The sequence below is a fragment of the Panicum hallii genome, chromosome 3, assembly GCF_002211085.1.
Source record: "Panicum hallii strain FIL2 chromosome 3, PHallii_v3.1, whole genome shotgun sequence".
Classification (NCBI taxonomy): domain Eukaryota; kingdom Viridiplantae; phylum Streptophyta; class Magnoliopsida; order Poales; family Poaceae; genus Panicum; species Panicum hallii.
The window spans coordinates 20,703,233-20,725,501 of NC_038044.1; the positions used below are offsets into that span (position 1 = coordinate 20,703,233).

The following is a 22,269-nucleotide window of genomic DNA, read 5'->3' on the forward strand; positions in this document are numbered from 1 at the left end:
TCCGATTACTGGCTCTCCACCGACGGCAGGACCTGATAAAATATGGACTAAAATGCCCATATTTTATTTGGCCGCTCTACCCATGCAGCAAGTTCCCACATGACCGGAATACATGTGCGGATGACTAAAGGCGTGTTTGGTCGGGGAACTAATATGAGTGGAGCTATTCCGCTTCTATTTTCTAACTGTTTGGTTGTAACCGAGCAAGAGTAAAGACGGAGTAGTTTTGGAAGGTAAAAGATGCGAATATTCTTCTAAGATATGGAACGTGACCGCTCGCCCAAAACGACCGGACACGAGACTCCCGTTCCTATCTCCCGCCCCACCACCCCCAATGCCGCCCGCCCCCTCCCCCTCGGCTGCCCCCCCCCCCACCTCCACCTGCGCGGCGCTGCCCCCACCAGACACAGTGTACACTTTATTTTTACGTTGTAGCCCTCGGGTTTCGATGTAATTACAGAATCCGTAGTGTGTAACTCTATTACTTCTCGGAAGAGATATTGCAATGTCAATATGTTTGTTCACACATTCCCTACTACATGCAAGAGTTACATTTCTACTTTATTATTACAATTCCTTTACTTGCAAATTTATTTTAGTTATTTCTTTAAATTAAGACATATTATCATTTATACGTATGTGCTTAATCAATAAATAACTAATACTCGAACCATACAACAACATTTTGAGATAAATAAAGGCAAAACTCAAGTGATTACCTCATTTTTATTTGAATATATTTGGCTCTAATTTGGACAAATTTAAGCTGTGACTTGGATAAATCTTATTGTGGTTTAATTAGCATAAATATGATAAAGTTCATAATTTGATATTGGCCATACACAAGGTAGCATGATATATACGCTACTATGAGATCTATTCTATGTCTAATACATAGAGATTATCTTCAACGTGCGTACTCAATATCACTATTTGGACAAATATGCGTATATAATTGCTATAATCCACATTTAACATTGGCCATACATAAGGTAGCGTGATATATATGCTACTGTGAGATCTACCCTATGTCTAACACATGGAGATTATATTCAAAGTACGTATCCAATATTAAGATATGGAAAATGATAAGAGGTTTACACCTAAATTGGTGACTATCCAAACCACAATTAATTTCCAAATATGAGGTTCATACAAACATACAAGTATCAACTTGTTTAAAATATTTTAGCATTTATTATAATTATTATTACACATAACCATGATGATTTTGATTTGCACTTTGTTGTAGATTAATCAAATCTATGGTTTATACTATGTTGATACAGTGACCACCAAGGAGTTATCAGAACTCGCATTTGATGGACACAACTATCCAGCATGGTCATCGGACATGAAGATCAGTCTCTCATCTCGAGGATTAATTTAAGGTCTTAATGAACCAGGAGACCTAGATATCATAGAAAAAATGAGATTTAGTGTACTACTATTGCTAAGGCATTATATTCACCCTGATCTTAAGGCTCAGTATTTAATGGAAGAACGTCCAAAAGCTTTGTGGAATGCACTCAAAGCACGGTATGAGAAGCAAAAACAACTAGTCTGGCCGGAAGCCAGTTATGAATGGAACAATTTATGTACTCAAGATTTTAAAACTGTGGAAGAATACAATCATGTTGTTTATACAATTTGTTGCAAATTGAAATTTTGCGAAAAAGAACCTGATGATGCGGCAAAGATAGAAAAGACTTTGTCTACTATGCTTCCCGCGGAGAGGGTTTTACAACACTAGTACCGTGCAATAAATTTCCAAGCTTACACTGAACTTATACACATCTTAACTCAGACAGAGAAACATGATGAACTACTTGTAAAGAATCATCATAAGCTCCCGACAAGAGCAAAGCCTCTACCCAAAGTTCATCATAATGTTCAAAATACTAAAAAGTTTAATGGCCCTCCACGCCATTCTAAGGACTTCATAGGGAAATACAAGTTTCACAAGAAAAAGAAGTACAATGCCAACAATTAGAGTAATGATAATTCAAAGCCTAAGTTCGACAAATCCAAGACTTGTTTCAAGTGTGGTTGCTACAAGCATGTAGCAAAGAACTGTCGTACTCCAAACCACCTAGTAGACCTATATCTCAAATCTGTGGGTCATGTACGCAAGAGTCAAGGACCAAGATATGAAGCTCACTTCAGTCTTCAATCGAACTTTTCTAAAGAGGCCAGTTGTTCAAAGCAATTTCCAAAAGAACCAAGCAACAACGAGACAAATAATGAGTTAGACGACCTCAACGAGGGCACGGAGAACATGATCATAGAATTCACATCAGGTGATGTGTTTGGAGATATGGAATAAATTCAAGATTCCATAGACTTAACAATATTTAATGTCCTTAAGAATGTTGTAATAATTAAAGTTGTTGTCATACTTTTACATTGAATATATGTAATAATATAATTATGTAATAATATATAATTATATCAAGCACACTTGATATTCAATAAAATAAGTATGTATTCTATATATCTGAAAAGAATTTGTGATTTAAATTCTTCATTCTATATATAGTTTGAACGGGAGTCAATTCAATGGAAGAAGAAATATGCCTAGTGGATAGTTGCACCACGAATACTATAATTAGAGAAACAAAATATTTCTAACCAAAAGAGAAGGAAATATTTTAACAATCGCTGGATGCAATACGATAATAGTAGGCGCCGGTCGTGCTACTATCACAATTCCTATGGGTACGCAGATTATAATCGAGGAAGCTTTATTATATTCCGATTCAACTCGTACCCTACTAAGTTATAGAGATATCTGAAAAAATGGGTTTCATGTTGAAACACATGAAAAGAATAAAGAAGAAGATCTTCTTTTTACTAAAGACACTAGATATGGCAAATAAATTGTTGAAAAAATTCCTTCTTTTTCATATGGATTGTACTGTACATACATCAAACCCGTAAAGCATGTTGCATATAAGGTATTTTTTTCAAAATATTAACACATTTCAAACATGGCATGATCGCCTTGGTCATCTTGGTGTAGAGAAGATGCGGAAAATTATTAGTAATTCAATTGGTCATAATTTACAAAAGGCTAAATTCCCTCAATTCTCAGACTTTGTGTGTACTGCATGTGCAGAAGGGAAGTTAATTCTAAGACCATCATATCTTAAAGTTAAAAATGAATCATTTAAATTCCTTGAACGCATTCAAGATGATATATGTGGTCCCATTCAACCATTATCTAGACCATTCAGGTATTTCATGGTTCTCATCGACGCATCTACACGATGGTCCCATGTGTGTCTTTTATCGACATGAAACCATGCATTTGCTAAGACAATTGCTCAAATTATCAAGTTACAAGCAAATTATCATGAACATCGGATTCAATCCATTCGCATGTGTAACGCTGCTGAATTTTCTTCAAGAGCCTTTAATGATTATTGCATGGCATTAGGTATTCAGGTCTAGCACTCAGTTCCATATATCCATACTCAAAATGGTTTAGCAGAATCACTTATAAAGAGGATAAAGCTTATTACAAGACCAATGTTGATGAATTGTAAGTTACCAACCACGTGTTGGGGTCATGCAGTTTTACACGCTGCTGATATGATTCAATTGCGTTCAACTGCTTATCATCCTAATTCCCCCTTAGAATTAGTACGTGGAAATCCACCAAGTATTTCCCATCTGCTTAAGTCCGGTTGCGCTACGTACATACCGATATCACTACCGCAGCGTACATCCATGGGCCCTCACAGAAGAATGGGGATCTATGTGGGATATCAATCTCCATCTATCATAAAATATCTCGAACCTCTGACAGGGGATTTATTCATGGTTCGGTACGCTGATTGTATTTTTGATGTGGACCATTTTTCGGCATTAGGGGGAGAAACAAAGTACCAAAATATGTGCCAGGAAATCGATTGGAATGGGCAAGGCATTCCGGCCTCTGATCACGTACTCAAGAAACTGAATTTCAAGTTTAGAAAATTATAGGTTTGCAACATATTGCAAATAATTTGCCCGATGCATTTACTGATTGTACCGATAATAAAGGTGTCACTAAATCTTTAATTCTTGCTCGCAATGTACCAGAAAGAGTGGAAATACCTCAGAAAACCACTCAACCTCCAAAATAGAAAAAGAGGGGGAGGAGTATGGCTACAGTGTAGGAAAAAGCTTCTTGCAAGCAACCGCGGAAACAGAAGAATAGATCTTCAGAAACAATAAATGTCGGTCAACCTCTTGTTGATAGACACCTATTGGACAGTTTAAATCCGGTGGATGGGCAACATCCACAACCTAGCTCAGCGGTGCACCTAAATACTGGCTAGGACATCGGAGTACCTAGATTCTATCGTAAAAGGAAATGATGAGGAATCATCGAGGATACAAGAGATTTCAATTAATTATATTAATTCTGGAGAAATATTTGATAGAAAGACTACTATTATCAACACATATTTTTTCAAACAAATTGGAAACAATCTTCTGATTGATCCAAATCCAAAGACCATGGCAGAGTGTAGAAAACGCTCGGATTGGGCAAAGTGGGAAGAAGCAATTCAATTGGAAATAGCCTCGCTTACTAAGAGGGAAGTATTCACGTCTGTGATGTCTACACCTCCAAGTATCCTCCCTGTAGGATAGAAATGGGTTTTCGTCCTAAAGCGGAATGAGAACAATGAAGTGGTGAGATATAAAGCAACACTAGTAGCACAAGGGTTCACGCAGAGGCCCGGGATTGATTCCAATAGAACTTATTCTCCAGCTATGAGTGGAATCACATTCCGATATTTAATTTCATTAGCAGTAAAAAAACATCTATCTATGGGCATACTTGTATGGGTCACTGGATTCTGATATATATATATATATATATATATTATGTATATATATGAAGGTTCCGGAAGGAATTCCCATACCGAATCCGAACGCAAATCGCATCATGTATTGTGTAAAATTGAAGAAGTCAGTTTATGGCTTAAAGCAATTGGGTCGAATGTGGTACAATCGACTGGGTGAATTCCTTCTCAAGAAGGGGTACACTAGTAGTGATGATTCACCATGTGCGTTCATTAAGAAATTCGATACATGATTTTGTATTATTTCTGTGTATATTGATGATCTTAATATCATTGGTCACATACAAGATATAAATAAAGCACGGAATCATCTAACAATGGAATTCGAGATGAAAAATTTGGGTCACACCAAATTTTATTTAGGTTTACAACTTGAACATCTTTCTACGGGAATTTTTATGCATCAAGCCGCTTATATCCAAAACATATTGGAGAAATTCAATATGGACAAATCATATCCATCAAAGATACCTATGGTTGTACGGTCACTTGATATTAAAAGGATCAATTTAGACCACGAGATGATGGAGAAGAATTGTTGGGACCTCAGGTTCCTTATCTTAGTGCCATTGGAGCGTTAATGTATCTAGCAAATAGCACCCGACCGGATATCGCTTTTGCAGTAAATTTACTAGCTAGACATAGCGCTGCTCCTACCAAACGTTATTGGACAGGAGTTAAGAATATCTTTCGATATCTCAATGGTACAAATGATCTTGAGCTTTTCTTTCAAAGAAATGCAGATTCAAATATAATTGGATACACTGATGCTGGTTATTTATCTTATCCCCATAATGTCAGATCCCAGATAGGATATGTATTTTTACACGGTGGAACAGTCATATCATGGAAATCTTCCAAACAAATATTAGTGACTACAACCACCAATCATTATGAAATAATTGCTTTATATGAAGGTTCACGTGAATGCGTGTGGCTACGCAGAATGATTAACCACGTCCAACAATCATGTGGTATTGGTTCCATCGAATCACTGACTATTATCTATGAAGATAATACCGCTTGTGTTGCACAGATGGATATAGGTTATATAAAGAGCAATGTAACTAAACATATTGCACCAAAATTATTCTACCCCCACCAATTAAAACAAAGTGGAGAAATTGACATTTTGCAAATTAAATCTTATGATAATCTCGCTGATTTGTTAACAAAGTCCTTACCAACATCAATTTTTCAAAAATTGGTACGTGGCATCGGTATGCAATGGCTACGAGATTTACAAGATTTAGGAGGAGAATCTACTTAAATTAGACCTGATCAAGCCTCATATTGTACTCTTTTCCTATATGAGTTTTTAATTCAATTTCTCATAAAGATTTTTAATGAGACAATATCAATGCAAGCACATATATCTATCTCTAATTATCCCCACAAGGGTTTTCGAGGAGATATCAAAGATATATTAATCTTTCTCATATTTTTCCATTGGGTTTTAGGAGAAGGATATTACAATCTCATGTGTCAACAATGAGATAGTAATTCATATATATGCTATATTACTTTCACCTTATTTTCCTATTAGGTTTAAGGAGTTTTTCATGGCATATCAATAGACAACATGATTTCTCCTCACATTTTTCCTACAAGGTTTTGGAGAAGTTTTTCCCATTATTTTGGATATTCTCAAGAACAAAGAACAAGGATTTTATGAAGCATATTTGAAGCAAATTGATCAAGGGGGAGTTTTAGAAAATATTAGTGTGTGATCAATTAGCATTAACCACGTGATTAACACATGGATTAGTCAGTTAATCCCATCATTAGCGGTTGCTAATGATGGGATGAGTCCGTTAACTTAGGCCTGTTCGGAAGGGGCATGTCCCTTCCGAACCGGCGCGTTGGTTCCTTTGTACCCATATAGATATGTAATCATTGTTCATTGATGATTAACAAGGGAGTCATTTACATCCAGTTTTAGACTAAATCAAACAACTTTGTTGTGTAGGTTATGCCTGGTTCGTTACTTCTGTTTGGCTCCCCTCAAAAAAAAAACTTCTGTGTGGCACTTGCAATTTAGCAGGGTGGTACTTTGTTTAGATTCGTTTCATACACACTTCGCGGGTTAGGCAAAAGTATTTGATAAACTGCCTGCAAAGGTGCTGTTGGGTTCATGGTTTTTGGGCCATAATCTGATATATAGTGACAACTGATACCGTTACTTGTTTTTTAATGCAACTGAAACAATAAATTACTTATTTTTTTATTGCTATGTGGTTCGGTTCTTTTGGAATACCATTTACATTGTCTTCAATATTCGGCCACCTTCTAATGTATGTGACTTATTTGGATCATGGCTAAAAGGGTTTTCTTCTAAGCTTAGGATCCAAACTTTAGTGGGTGCAATAGCTCTATGTTGGGCTATATGGTTGAGTAGGAATGATGTGGTTTTCAATAGAACCTCTACTTAAATCTTTCTTGCAGGTGGTTTTCAGGGGACTTACTGAATCAAAAGAGTGGTTGTTGCTGTTTAAAGAGGAAGAGAGAAATGAGCTATAAAAAGAAGGCAGGATTCTGGAGGCTAGTATCATGGAGTTTTTCAACAACTTCGGTTGGAATTTCAGCTATAGGATTGAGGCTTAGCTTTTGATATTGTGCTTTGTTTAAAAATTTTCCGTTTATGGTGCTGGTAGTCTAAGTACTACTTTTGTCTGTACTGTGTGTTGCTGTATACATCCATGAATTTGGGTGTAGAGTCTGGAACTTTTTTCTTATCTAAAAGAACTGATACCGTTACTGTTTTGTTTTGTTTTGGAGTGGGCCTCAATCATCTTATCATGTGAAATGGGTCCTAGCCCATATACATAGTTGCTACCTCGCATGATAAAGTGAATTATGTGGATTTGTGTAGGGAGATTGAGCTGGGTGTATATATAGTTGTTTGAGCCTTTTACACTACCTTTCTAGGATGCGCAGCATCTGTCGTCCGGGTAGAGCATCAATACCCGCAAGATTAAGCTGTCAGATTTTGAATCCCTGTAGGCAAGTGTTGTTAGACTGTAGGTTTCAAAGAAACTGCATACCAGGTAAGGACACCACGCTTGAGTCAATGTTTCCAATGTGAAGTGGGCATTGACCAGCCGTAAATCAATCATTCCTTCGTAAAAGACCTTCAGTTTAGAGCTTTACCATTCTTTTTTGAGGCAGCAATCAATACGCAAGTATCCTTAGCTTGTTTTGCTAAAAGGACTTGACCCTTTATTTTCTTCTTTTTGGGAGGAAACATGTATTTAACGTAGGAAATCTGTATATTGAATTATGTTGCCTAGACTCACAGGCAATAAACCTACCTTTTAAATAATTGTAATCTTTTCTTTTTCCCTTATATGCTACTAGGGAATTGCAAATTTAAAAAGGATACAAAATGTTATTGAAGGATCTGAATTTAGGAAAAAAATATTTTATTTACTATTCGAGCAGTTTTCTTCCCCTTGGAGCACACAGTTATATTGATAAAAGGTATCAAGAAAGTTGATAAAAGGAGCTCTGTCTCAAGGACAAGGGCAAACGAATTCTCCGTGATACCATGGGTATTTTAGATTTAGCACACTCTGTTTACCACTATTTTTTCTATTGACAATTATCGATTAATATTGTAATAAAACCATTTTCCAATACAAAGATCAGTCTAGCACTACTAAAAAGTGATGATATATACGTATATGATCCACGTAGTCTTGTGGTGAAGAGGATTTCTTTTGTCACATTCTCCTACGGGGCAAACGATCACATAGATCAATACGCTAACCAATGTGTGCTAATTATTTGGGCTGCATGGTCATTTAAACGGGTTCAACAACAATCAAATAAGATTAAATAGCTGACTAGTAAATATGCCCGTTACTATGGAAAACTATATAAGCATAGTGATTAGCATATAAAATATATATATATATATATATTATACACCATATGTATGTTATTATAACATAGTACGACATCGGTCTTTTCTATTTTAGTCGCCAAATGTTGATTCTAAACGATGTCGGACTCTTAACTCAACACACGGTCACTCAAATTCCAATTAGAACTTCGATTAACGGACCAAGTAATCATTGCTTGTTTTAATAATAGTAGAGATTAAACTAATCCGGCTAGTCACCATATAAATGGTTGATGGACTATTGAAAGTTAGGCAAATAGTGTATCGCAAGTTCATATACAAAATTTTATTATATCTATCTATATATATATTATATAATAACCTAAATCCTATTAACACCTTTTAAAAAAATTCAAGTAGTCAAATACAATATTTCTCAAGATTAATCCTCACTTAACTAGTTGGTTGTCTCGAGCCCAAAACCGAAGCAACAACCACGATGCGAGAAATTTTAATATTTGACATTGAATTCACATGCTTTACTTTTTTCTAACCTCCAATTCACAAGTCTTTCGAAATATATTCTTTCGATCCAGGGGCATTCTATTTCTCTTACTTTCATTTTTCTTTTCATTATACAGCTCCGGTGAATGGACGACTTTACCCTCAGCTTATCCTCTTGCTCTTGGTCTCGCCTCGCCGCCGGTGCCTTTTTCTACCTCGTCGTGCTCCTGTCGCGCGTACCCGGCGGCCGCCCAGGGACAGCAGCCCCCACCGCTCGTGCAGCGGGACGTCGAAGCGCTCTGCAACCTGCGACCGTCGAATTTGTGCCGGCGGTGGTCGATCCGGCGACGGCGAAGCTCGATTTTAAGGCGGTGGAGCTTGATTTTGTGCCGGCGGAGGTCGATCTGGTGGTGCCGGAGCTCATCACGGCGTCGCCGGTTGAGGCTCAAGCTGGCCGCACGAGCGCACGAGCGAGCGAGCAAACCTTGCTCGCGTAGTGTGGGCGAGGAGAACCGGGCAAAGCGAGCTTTTCTCAAAAGTGTTGCTCGAGCTGTCGGCATCGGAGAAGAACCGAGGAACAGCATTAGGCCTGATCCAATCGATGCAGAGAAATCGATGCAGAGAATAAGGTAGTGTTTGGATCCAAAGCGTAAAAGGGTAAAAGGGTAAAATTTTTGCTATTTGCTAAAAGTGGCAAAATTTTTGCCATTAGGGATGATTGGATCCAAATGGCAAAAATTTTAGCAAAAGCTCATTTAAACCCCTTTTCTCCCTCTCCTATCCCCTTTCCCGCCACCTCTTTCCCGCCATTTCATACAGAGTGCATAAAATTGACAATCCAAAATTTATACAGTCCAAACCAAAGTGCATACAATTATTTATCCAAAGTTCATACAGTTCCATACAAAGTACACAAATTTGCACTTCTAAAGTTTATCTATTGTACAAAGCATTGGCCAGTTGATCTCGAAATTCATTCATGTTGCAATCTTCATCCAATCGTCCCGTGTCCCGTGTACATGTTTGTGACATTGATGCCTCAACTGGAACATAGTGCTCGTCGCGGTCGCAACGATCAAATTGTTCATCCATGAGCTTACTCTCTCTAATAAAATTATGCAATGCCATACATGCTACAATTATTCGGGTGGCTGGGCGGCGGGCGGCGGGGTCGGGCGCCGGGCGCCAGGCGGCGGGGGTGCCGCGCGGCGGAGGTCGGGTGGATGCGACGAACTGGCGGAGGTCGGGCGGATGCGGGATCGGGCAGGATGCGAGATAGGGTTGCTGTTTTTGCTGTTTCTCTTTTGCCATATGTTTTTGCTGTTTCCCTTTTGCCATAGGGTGTTTGCGTCCAAATGAAAAAAATGCAAATTTTTTGCTATTTGCCCTTTTGCCAAAAAATACAAACAGGCCCTAAGACAGCACTAGGTCTAGAAAATGAAATGAAAAATGAAAAAAAGAAATAGATAAAAACAGTACAGATGTTATATTTTATCCCACGATGCCTACTGAGCCCCCCACTCCCCGCTAGATCTCTCCCTTCCCTCCACTTCCCAGATCCACGCCCACCTGGCCGCCGGCCGCCGCCGCCATGGCCGCGCCGCCCCCCACCACTCCCCGCCTCCTCCTCTCGCCGACCTCCAAGGACCTCCTCACCGCCGCTTCCTTTCCCTCGCCGCCCTCCCCCACCTCCGAGGACCTCGCCTCCCCGCTCGACGCCTTCGCCTCCGACCCCGTCCTCTCCGCCTTCCTGTCCCCGTCCTTCTCCCCCTCTGAATTCTCCTCCGCCGCGCTCTCATCCGGCCTCGCCGCCTCCCGTGCCGAGCAGCTGCAGGACGCCATCCGCCTCCTCCGCCGCCATCTCCGCGCCGAGGTGCTCCGCCGGCACCCGCTCCTCCTCTCCCACCTCCTCTCGCTCCGCTCCGCCTCCGCGTCGCTGTCCTCCCTCCCCTCCCACCTCCGCCTCCTCTCCTCCCACCTCTCCCTCCTCTCCTCCCACCTCTCGGCTCCACGCTCCCACCTCGCGCTCTCCTCGGCCTCCCTCTCCAGCCTCCTCGCCACCGCCGACCTCCTCCTCCATTCCCACCGCCTTGTGCGCCTCTCCTCCCGACTCCTCGCCTCCTCCCCTGCGCCTGATCTCGCCCGTCAGGCCGAGCTCCACCGCGAGATCCGCCTTCTCTACGAGGAGAAAAACCTCTCCGGGATCAAAGCCGTTGACGAGGAGATGCGCAAGGTCGACGCTGCTGCATCCAAGCTACGGTCAGAGGCCAGCACTGTGATCGATCGCGGTGTCGCCGAGTCCAATCAGAACGACGTGTGGTGCGGGCTTCAGGTGTACTACAATCTTGGGGAATTGAAGCCAGCAGTGGAAGGGCTTGTAGGAAAGTACAAGGCAGCAGGCGCGAAGAGTGTGTCTGTGGCACTGGACATGAAGGCGATTTCAATGGCTGCTGGTGGTGGAGGTGGCCCTGGAGGAGTGCAGAGGAGTGGTACACCACAGATTGGTGGCAGTAAGAAGGCAGCCGAGGCACTTTGGGATAGGATGAGGCAGTGCATGGAGGAGCTGCATCGGGCTGTCAGCGCTGCTTGGCAGCTGCAGACTGTGCTCACCAAGAAGCGTGTGCCATTCACACAAATGCTGTTCCTTGAGGAGGTTTGGCAGGTGAGTCTGGATGCATGAAATTATTAGGCCGGGTAAAAATGATATTTGGAGGAGACAAAACAAGAACTTAAGCTCTATCCTGGCCGCTGCAATTGTGGGACATATCATGAAAATATGAAACTATCTATCATATGACATTTATTTGCGAATTCACTGTTAAGACAGTATCTGTTGAAGAGATCTAAAATGGTAGGAAAGACAGAACGAAGTGGTCATATCTATCTAGTGAACACATTGATTTTAGGCTATATCTTTAGTTTTTGAACTTTGATTTTTTTTATTATCCTTTGGTTGTGTGGTGTGATTTTATGGTATAGTTGAATTATTCATGGTTTTATTCTATAATGATGTGTTATGTGTTTGGTTACTTGAGGCTTATAATAAGCCCTGTCACATAAAATGTTTTGATGTCAATTAGAAAGACTAAACATAAGCTAATTATAAAACTAACTGCATAAGCCTAGGGCTAATTCGCAAGACGAAACTATTAAGCCTAATTAATCCATGGTTAGAATATATTTACTGTAGCATCACATGGGCTAATCATGGGTTAATTAAGCTTAATAGATTTGCCTCGCGAATTAGCCTAGGGGTTATGGAATTCGTTTTATCATTAGTCTATGTTTAATACTCCTAATTAGCATCCAAACATCCGATGCGACAGGACTTAAAATAAGCCCTAGGGTACCAAACATAGCCTAAGCTATAGCATATTTTGGATCATGGTGTGCGGTGTTGAATGAAATGTGTCGTGGTAGCTAAATACTTCTGATCTTCGTAGTACTTATGATCTTTGCAGTCTTCCATAATTTTAGCTTTCTTTTGGTATTCGCATGCAGAACTGCACACCTTAAGACTCTTGTCATCCTGTTCTTGCTCCTATGTGAACAATTCTGTTGTACTACTTTCCTCAGTTGTTTTAACCAATATAGAAAAAAATCTTCTGTAGGAGGGTGAGCCTCTGTTAACAGAGAGAGTTTGGGATGCAATTGTTAAGGCCTTTGCAAGTCAAATGAAGTCTACTTTTACCGCTTCAAGTTTTGTGAAGGAAATATTTACTCTTGGGTATCCAAGACTGTTTTCAATGGTTGAAAACCTTCTTGAGAGGATTTCAAGAGATACTGATGTAAAGGGTACCCTTCCAGCTCTCACTCCTGAAGGAAAAGATCATATGCTTTCAGCCATTGAGATATTCCAGACAGCCTTTTTGGCTCTTTGTCATAGTCGCTTATCTGATTATATCAACAGCATATTTCCAATGTCAAGCCGTGGAACCATACCTTCAAAGGATCAGATATCAAGATTAGTTTCTCGCATACAGGAGGAAATTGAAGTAGTGAGAACTCACGGGCATTTGCTTGTGCTTGTTTTACGTGAAATTGGAAAGATCCTGCTTCTTTTAGCACAAAGAGCTGAATACCAGGTATTCACTTGCTACCTTTTACTGATCTTGTCAAGTTATTTATACTACCTCCTTTTTTTAATATATGACATTGTTGATTTTTTTCTTAAACTTTGACCAACAATATTTATTTAATGAATTATTTAAGTAAAGTAAAACAAGTACCACTAGATCTATCATAAAAAGTACTTTAGGTTTCACTTGTATTTTTTTTATCTATTTGCATAAATATACGTACAAAATATGAATAGTCAAACAAATGAAAAAGTCAGTGGTGCATATATTTAAGGAGGGAGGTAGTATATGTTTTTCCCCCTGTGGATTTCATATGCTTTCTACATTAGCTATGAATAAATGTAGTTCTTGTGGCAGGTTAACACTAGTAAGTTTGATAGTAATGGTATTACTTGAAATTGTGTGTACATACTCCACTATCCTTTTTTCCCCTCCTTATGTCAGGATCTGTTTCAATGATTGTATTGTAACAATACTTGAAGCCTGACAAATCTTCTTTTGGTGATTCTAGTTGTTAGCTCCATATCTTAAGTGAGATAATTCTTCATAAGTCATTGAGTAGTTGAGTTGAAACCAAATCTGTTACATTATAATCCATATAACTATATGCCTTTTGTTATGTTGAACCACTTCTTGTTTCTTTTGTGTTTTTGTGAAAACCTTTGCCAGCATCCCAGCACGATGGCACTAGTCTCATGAATCAAGTCTATTCACTAAGTCCACAAATATGCTATGCAAGTTTGGATCAGTTCAGTGATTGTTGGTCTCAGCTAAGTGAACATTATACTTTAGTCATCTGGTGTAACCAAAGCCTGTGCAGTAGTTGGTTCTTAATACGCTCTTGTTTGTTCGATAATTGTATTCTGATTAGTTACCTATTGATTATAGAAGTAAAGAAAACATGATACTCTAGCTTGTAGAAGTCATGACAAAATACTATACCACTGCTATTGCACTCCGTTGGATACAACTCTGCTGTCTTGTGCACTAGTAGGTTTCACTTACAACTCAACAATATGAACTGTGTAGAGTATTTTGGCTTTCCTAGAACCTTCACCAAGAAAAGGCTGGATCAATAGGTTTACCCTTCCAGGAAAGTAAGAGACCTGTAAATTGTAGCATATCAAAGGATTGTATCCATCTCTCTATCTCTCTTTCTTCTAATTTCTCTTATTGACTGTTTTATTGTCTAGCCACTTCATACTCTTTGCTCTGTTATTTTTTGCATGACAATGTGTCAATGACTAACATATGTTGGTGCTGGGTAGTGCTTTTGTTTCTGTGTGCAGTTGCTCACATATGTTTTACTTTAAATGTAGATCTCTACTGGGCCCGAAGCCCGACAAGTTACCAGCACAGTGACTCCGGCCCAGCTCAAAAACTTTGCTTTGTGCCTCCACCTTCAGGAGGTTCACACGAGCATTTCGAGTGTCTTGTCAACACTCCCTAATGTTGCTTCTGAAGTCCTTTCGCCTTCCCTTGGTGTCATTTATGGTGTTGCTTGTGATTCAGTGACCTCCCTGTTCCAAGCGATGCTTGATCGTCTTGAGTCATGCATCCTGAAAATGCATGAGCAGGACTTTGCAGGTCATGGAATGGATGCAGCAATGGATAACAATGCATCGGCTTACATGGAGGAGCTTCAGAAATGTGCAGTCCACTTCCGCAGCGAGTTCTTATCGAAGCTTTTGCCCTCATCATCCTCCCGTTCCGAAACCATATGCACCATCATGGTTAGAAGGATGGCCTCAAGAGTTCTCATATTTTTCATAAGGCATGCTTCTCTTGTCAGGCCACTCTCAGAAGCAGGGAAGTTGAGAATGGCACGGGACATGGCTGAGCTGGAGCTTGCTGTTGGTCAGAACCTGTTTCCAGTGGAGCAGCTGGGAGCACCATACCGGGCACTACGAGCATTCCGTCCTGTCCTATTCCTGGAAACATCTCAGCTTGAGAAGTCTCCACTCCTTCAAGATTTGCCACCTAGCGTGATCATCCACCATCTCTATTCTCGAGGGCCTGATGAACTGCAGTCACCTTTACAGCGCAACAAGCTCACGCCAGTGCAGTACTCTCTTTGGCTTGATTCGCAAGGTGAGGACCAGATCTGGAAGGGGGTGAAGGCGACCCTGGACGACTACGAGATGAGAGTCAGGTCTAGAGGTGATAAGGAGTTCAGCCCAGTGTATCCTCTCATGCTGCAGATTGGATCCGCATTGTCTCAGGCCACGACCTAACATGTATTCGGTTCAGTCGTGCATTTGTACCATCTTGTAGGCATTGATTCCTTGAGGATCGGGTGAGATTTTGCATAGTTACACACATGAATAGAAATTGTATTTGTTTCTGGAAATAATCATTAGAGTACAGAGTGTCTTGTTGTTCTGGTAGTTTCTGTATCTTGCTATCTCTTTGGAACTCTGATTCATGAAAAATCTTGAAGGATGCCATTTTTTAAATCAATCAGAGTCGTGGAAAGAAAATAGGGATCATAAGCTTCAATGGGGTGTTTCTCCTCCATACACTCCATTTTAGCTTCTCCCCTCATCCTTTCTCCATCACTTTCCACCATATCGGCAGCTCGGGCGAGTTTAGGCCGATGATCTTTGGCGCTGCGTTGCTCTGGCAATTTAACCGAGTTGGGCACACGGCAGTGGCTCGAATCCCTTCGCAGTTGCTCCGTGGGGGCTTAGAGCACTGCGCTGCTCTGGCAAGGTAATAAGCTGCGCTGCTGTCTTAGATGCTAAACACAGTTGTTGTTTCTTTGCGGGAGATGCTAAACAAAGTTGGGAATGTCAAATAATGCCATTGCAATCTTAGAGGCTCCCTATGACTTTATTTTAGAGAAAAGGAACTTCTTTTATAAAATTTATCCAAAATTCTATGGATTTTACAAAAAAAATCTCAGTAATTTATCTCTTACAATACATATTACTATTACTATATACACCCCAAATTTGAGACTCCTCAATTACCTGGCCAAAAGAACGTGAATACAAGAGTGCTAAAAGAAGTAAATTGAAGTCTATTTACCTTTTGACATCGTGTCAAAGTTGCAATTTGCAAGCAAAAAGAATTCGGAGTTGCCGAGTGACAATTTGAGCTTTTGTGTTCCAGGTATTGAAGTTCTAATTTCACTTTTTTTTTTGGATAAACCTAAATTTTGAGTTAGTATTTCTCTAGTTATGAAGTGTTTGAAAGTTTACACCCAGTTATGAATGTTTGAAAGCCCAAGTTAAATATGGACCTTTTAAAGTTGAGTTTCATTAGATAGAATAATAGAAAGTACGGGTACCTGCTAGTCATTAGATAAAAAGGCGTTATATATTTAAAATTAAAAAGTCAAAGAAATACCGTCAACAGTAGCACGTAGCAGCAGACCCAAATCTGAAGAAAGGGATCGCGCCTGAACCAAAGAGCAGTGTCAGAGTGAGAGTCTTGACAGAGAAGCAGCAGTGAGATGGGGCGGTGGTGGTCGCCGGCGTCGGCGGCAGTGGAGCCGCGGTCGGTGCAGCTCCTGCTCGTGGGCGTCGCCCTCGTCGCCACTTCCTTCTACGCCGGCACCCTCTTCGGCTCCTCCGCCTCCCCTGCGCTCGTACTGCCCCCTCTTTCGCGCCCCGGATTGCCAGATTCCTCCAGGTCCAAAGGTGCCTAGCTTCATCTCCCTTCGAGCGTTTGGCCCCGTTCCGATCCGCCGCTGGATCGCATTTCCACTCCATTTCGGGGCTTCTTAGAAAAAATGCGGCTTCATGGCCACTGCTGTTCGAGGTTCCTTGCTAATTGTTGAACTTTGTGCCACGGATTTAGGTTTATGGTTGCAGTTTCGTGTTATATGCTCCTGCATTGTTTTAAAAGGGGTGCTTGTTGGGTAATTAGTTCTAGGAGATTGCGCTGTATACTTGTTTGCGTAGACACTTTGCGGCAATAGTTTGATTGAGATTTAGGAATTGCCTTGTGCCAGCAACAAAGATTAGGTCGAAGTGAGGGCCAGTTTGTTAGATTAATTTCAATTTGCATTTTTTTCACTAGGTCTTGATGCTTTTAAGAAGATGCTATTTCTGAAATTTGTTTTATCTTGATCCTCTTTGCAACAACTTATGTTGATACTAGAATGTTCAATTATCAACTTGTCCCATCCTCCTAGCTTGCTCTATCCATATGAATGGCATTTTTCATTTTGTATCGATGCCAATATGGTTATATCTGTTTGCTTTTCAGTTGCAGATGCTCCAATGTTTACAAACAGAGTTTCTCTTACATACCGGACGAAACCAGTCAGAGTTCCAGATCATGGAGTTGATGTGTGTCCTTTGGAATACAATGAGTATGTTCCCTGCCATGATGCGGCCTTTATAAGCAGCTTAAAGAACCTGGATAGATCTAGGCATGAGGATCTTGAAAGTATTTGTCCTCCACGAGAGAAACGATTGTTCTGTTTGGTGCCACCACCAAATGACTACAAGATACCAATAAGATGGCCGACAAGCCGAGACTATGTATGGCATAGTAATGTCAACCATTCACATCTTGCTGACGTCAAAGGAGGACAGAATTGGGTGCATGAGAAGGGCAAGCTTTGGTGGTTTCCTGGAGGAGGCACTCACTTCAAACATGGTGCATCAGAGTACATAGAGAGGTAACCTAAGTGCTTCCTAAGTACATTTCAAATTTTGGCGTTTAAGCTTGAGAATAGTTTTATTGTTAGTATTAATTTGCAACCTAGTGCTTGTAGCCTCATCTAGATGATTTTCAGATGTGAGCCTAGCAGCAAATGCTGTGAGCTATCAATTTCGATCTAACATTTTATATTCTTGAGGGAACAATCTATTGGAAGCGTACTTGGAATAATATTAGAGATGGAGCATATCTGCAGTGAAGCGATACTAATTTAGACCACCAATAAATTGAATATGGTCCATGTTATTGCTTTCTTTTTGTATTGTGAAAGGGTATTCTATTGATGTAGTGTAATTGATAAATGCAGGCTGGGAAATATGACAACAAATAATACTGGTGATCTCCGTTCAGCAGGAGTAGTTAAAGTTTTGGATGTCGGATGCGGTGTTGCCAGCTTTTCTGCTTATCTTCTACCCCTAGATATTCAGACCATGTCATTTGCCCCAAAAGATGGCCATGAGAATCAAATTCAGTTTGCTGTAGAACGTGGGATTGGTGCAATGATCTCTGTGTTGGCCACAAAGCAATTACCTTATCCTGGAAACTCATTTGAAATGGTTCACTGCTCCCGATGTCGTGTTGATTGGCATGAAAATGGTAAGATTCACATTACAGTTCGTCCTTAGCGACCGGCCAAATTTTATGAGAATGTTTTTGTTAGCAGCATTATGTGTGGGAACGTCCAGTTATATTGTGTTGTAGCATGGACATGATTGAATATAACAATCTTGATTGAAATTAGTTGATTCTCAGCTTACGTATCTGTACTCTTGGTCCATCAGTAATTTCTTACAAAATTCTTCTGATGGTCTTTTCTTTATAAATTCACCCTTACATCACCCAAAATTTGTCTCATCACCCATGGTTTGTTTTTTCAGATGGAATATTGCTCAAAGAGGTAGATCGTCTTTTGCGTCCTAATGGATATTTTGTATACTCTGCTCCACCAGCTTACAGAAAAGATAAAGACTTTCCTGTTATCTGGAAGAAGCTAGTTAATATTACAACAGCAATGTGTTGGAAGCTTATCGCTAAGCATGTTCAGACTGCTATTTGGGTCAAACCTGAAGATGAATCCTGCCGACAGAAAAATGCTGATATGAAGCTACTGAATATTTGTGAATCTAATGACAATGTTTTGCCATCATGGAAAAGCCCGTTAATGAACTGTGTGAGGCTTAACAAGGACAAATCAGAGATTCAGAAATTGCATTCAAGGCCTGATCGCCTGTCGTTTTATTTCAAGAGTTTGGAGATGATAGGTCAGCTCCATTTTTTCATTGCCTACTGTTTGATGCTACAAAATTGAGTTGACTTCCATTCTGAAATATAAAAAGTGTAAAAATGATGTCGTCTACATTCAATGATAATAAAGTCTTGGATGTTAGGATCTAAAACTTGTTTAACCAAAATGATTCAAACCTTCGATCTCAATCTAGTTTGACTTGAATTGTATTGCCTATCTGTGAATATAACAAGTTTTCTGAACATATCCTTTAGGAGTTACACCAGCAAGGTTTGAGAAGAATAATGAGTTTTGGAAGAATCAGGTTCACAAGTATTGGTCACTTTTTGATGTTGAAAAGACTAGCATCCGAAATGTCATGGATATGAATGCTAAATATGGTGGATTTGCTGCGGCACTAAGCAATGACCCTGTCTGGATTATGAATGTAGTACCTTATACCATGAGCAACACGTTGCCAGTTATCTATGACCGTGGGTTACTTGGTTCCTACCATGACTGGTTAGTATTTCATTAGAAAACAATAAACATGTTTCTCTTATTTTTTCTCTCGAACTCATGTTTCTCTTAATTATGATGAAACTGAAGCCATTCAATACTCATGCTGCAGGTGTGAGCCATTCTCAACATATCCTAGGTCCTATGACTTGCTGCATGCTTTCCACCTCATCTCTCATTATGAAAGTCGCAATGAAGATTGTTTGTTGGAAGATATCATGTTAGAAATGGACCGCATCATTAGGCCCCAGGTAACTATTTCCTTTTAGTTGATTACGGACAACTTTTTTTTAGATACTTCAGTGTGTGCATCTTATCTGATAGTGTCCATTTTATGTTTGCAAAACAAAGGGCTCTTAATTTTGCAAGAGAAAAGTATATCATGTCATAGCACATGGGATTCCTAACATGGTCATTGTTTTTGTCATCAAATACTTTAGTATATGGCTCTTTCGTGTATCTTCAGTTGGGTATATAGGCAGAAATTATATCTATATATTTGAAGAGCTGAAGCAGTACCTGCCTTTTCCATTGCAAACTAGTTTGTTAATGATTGAACATGCCAGCAATAAAACAAAATGACAATCACCTCATGCTAGCCCGATTCATGGTAAAAGAACAAATTGTTCAGGGAAATTTGATGGTGTCAATCTTTCCCTCAACCATTTTGCCTTTTTTAGAAAAATGTATTAGCATAAATTACAAACCATTCGTGTCTCCATTTGGAATTTTTCTTGTGTAGCAAAAATGTCTATGTGTTGCTTTTCAAAAACAAGGGATCAAATATGCTTGTATTATGACAATTTAGTTAGGAGAGAAGAATCGTCATTGTCTGACAAAATTATTTTCTTTTTGAAAGAAATCTGACAAAATTATGAACATACAGGGTTTCATCATCATTAGAGATGAGAAGAACACTCTATTGAGAATCATTGATCTTGCACCGAAGTTCCTTTGGGATGTTAGCACACATATGTTGGAAAATGAGGAAAACGGGACAGAGCTAGTTCTGATTTGCAGGAAGAAATTCTGGGCTATTGTTTAAGTTACACTTGAGCTGGAAGCTGCCAGATCCTACCTTGGGGTGTCCTTTGTGTCAGTACAGAACAGAAAGTAAGGAGAACTTTTCAACATATTGTAGTTTGAGATGTCGCTCCAGTGAACTGCATTTTGTAGATTTTATCGACCTTTCTCTGCAGTTGAGAGTACTGCATTGTTGAGAAAGCATATGGTACCATCGGGAGGTTTCTCCACAAACTATCAAACTAACTTGGGTCCTTTTTTTTTTTTGCTTTTGTGCTGTACTGTTTGTAAAGGACATGTCCAAGGTGTAAAGAGGTTGATTTGTGCAGTCTTACTAATAGCTAACGTTTTGTACTGTTTACCAGATCTATACATCTGTAACAAAATTTATAAACTCACGTAACAAAATAATTGTACATGTCGAACAAATTATAAAAATTTACAGAACAAATTATACAAACTCACCTAACAAATATATATAGTACTTAACAAAATTACAAACTATGGGAACCAATTCATTTACACAAATAATAAATTATATCACTTCACGAAACAAAAATTTATATCCTAAAAATTATATGAACTAAAAGAATAAATATACATATATTCAAAACAAGCACTTCTAAATCACAAACAAACTATTATTAATGACAAACAATTTAGTCCACAAAAGCGAACAAATAGTTTTGAGGTCATGAACAAATTAGTCTTACATGGAAAACGAATATGCATACATCACATACAAATTTTTCTTTTCGGTCAACAAAATATATGTGGACTATGGACAGAGTAATATACAAAAGAAAAGAAAAATAAAAGATAAAAATAAAAATAATATAAAAACAATAAAGAAAATTATGAGAAAACAAATAAATAAAATAAAGAAGTAAAAACATGAAAGATCCACATGTAATCTACAACAAAAGTTTACATTCCGAACAAATAGATCCATGCATGAATAAAATTTACCGATAAAATAATATAATATATAATAGAAGTAGAAACTTTCCCTACTAAAATTATATACAAGGGAAAAATAAGGAAAAGAAGAGAAAGGAAAATAAGGAAAAGAAGATAAAGAAAAATAAAAATAGAAGAATAGAAGAAAAGAAATACAATTTACATATCACGGATAAATTTCTACAAAGAGGTTAGAAGAGAAAGAAAATAAAAGAGAATGAAATAAAGATGTATGATATGAATTTTAAAAATAATAAGTGCATGAAAAATATCTACATAAGATTTATATAAAAATAAAATAGAGAGAAGAATAAATAGATTAGATTAGGAGGAAAAGAAAGGAGAAATGAACATTAAAAAAATAAAAAGATAGAAGGGTAAGAAGGAGAAATAAATCTAAAGATGAGAGTATATTATTCAGCCCACCTAGAACCTTGGTGAGAAAAATAAAATAACAAAGGAGAAAAAAAATAAAGTAACTCACCTCCTCGAGTGTTCCCACTGGTGCAGACCTGCTAGGGCATGCCTTTTCCACTACAAGCATGCTCGTGGGCCTACAGACCTGGCTGCATGCATGCTCGTGGG

The 22,269-nt window shown here is 39.2% G+C and overlaps 2 protein-coding genes across 3 annotated transcripts; both read left to right on the forward strand.

Annotated features, from left to right (window-relative positions):
* The first annotated feature begins 10,643 nt into the window (after positions 1-10,643).
* LOC112885805 (conserved oligomeric Golgi complex subunit 5) lies at positions 10,644-15,743 on the forward strand. The gene is made up of 3 exons (XM_025951451.1): positions 10,644-11,866; positions 12,816-13,289; positions 14,603-15,743. Exons 1-3 carry the CDS (start codon positions 10,796-10,798, stop codon positions 15,515-15,517), a joined length of 2,460 nt encoding a protein of 819 aa, XP_025807236.1. The 5' UTR covers positions 10,644-10,795; the 3' UTR covers positions 15,518-15,743.
* A 940-nt stretch (positions 15,744-16,683) lies between these two features.
* Positions 16,684-20,988, forward strand: LOC112883927 (probable methyltransferase PMT7). Of its 2 annotated transcripts, none has more exons than XM_025949194.1 (7): positions 16,684-16,927; positions 17,505-17,916; positions 18,265-18,554; positions 18,836-19,219; positions 19,458-19,704; positions 19,814-19,952; positions 20,588-20,874. In XM_025949194.1, the coding sequence occupies exons 1-7, from the start codon at positions 16,741-16,743 to the stop codon at positions 20,744-20,746; spliced, it is 1,818 nt and encodes a 605-aa protein (XP_025804979.1). In that variant the 5' UTR covers positions 16,684-16,740; the 3' UTR covers positions 20,747-20,874. The 2 variants fall into 2 exon arrangements, with proteins under 2 accessions (XP_025804979.1, XP_025804978.1); XM_025949193.1 differs by having other exon boundaries at positions 16,685-16,927; positions 17,499-17,916; positions 20,588-20,988.
* Positions 20,989-22,269: the final 1,281 nt, after the last annotated feature.

What these genes read in the sequence shown, in the direction of transcription:
- LOC112885805 (XM_025951451.1), top strand. Translation starts at nt 10,796, where the DNA reads ATGGCCGCGCCGCCCCCCACCACTCCCCGCCTCCTCCTCTCGCCGACC. An exon ending in TCCTTGAGGAGGTTTGGCAG is followed by an intron (nt 11,867 to 12,815) that starts GTGAGTCTGGAT and finishes AATCTTCTGTAG; the next exon opens with GAGGGTGAGCCTCTGTTAAC. An exon ending in CACAAAGAGCTGAATACCAG is followed by an intron (nt 13,290 to 14,602) that starts GTATTCACTTGC and finishes CTTTAAATGTAG; the next exon opens with ATCTCTACTGGGCCCGAAGC.
- LOC112883927 (XM_025949193.1), top strand. Translation starts at nt 16,741, where the DNA reads ATGGGGCGGTGGTGGTCGCCGGCGTCGGCGGCAGTGGAGCCGCGGTCG. An exon ending in AGATTCCTCCAGGTCCAAAG is followed by an intron (nt 16,928 to 17,498) that starts GTGCCTAGCTTC and finishes TTTGCTTTTCAG; the next exon opens with TTGCAGATGCTCCAATGTTT. An exon ending in ACCGCATCATTAGGCCCCAG is followed by an intron (nt 19,953 to 20,587) that starts GTAACTATTTCC and finishes ATGAACATACAG; the next exon opens with GGTTTCATCATCATTAGAGA.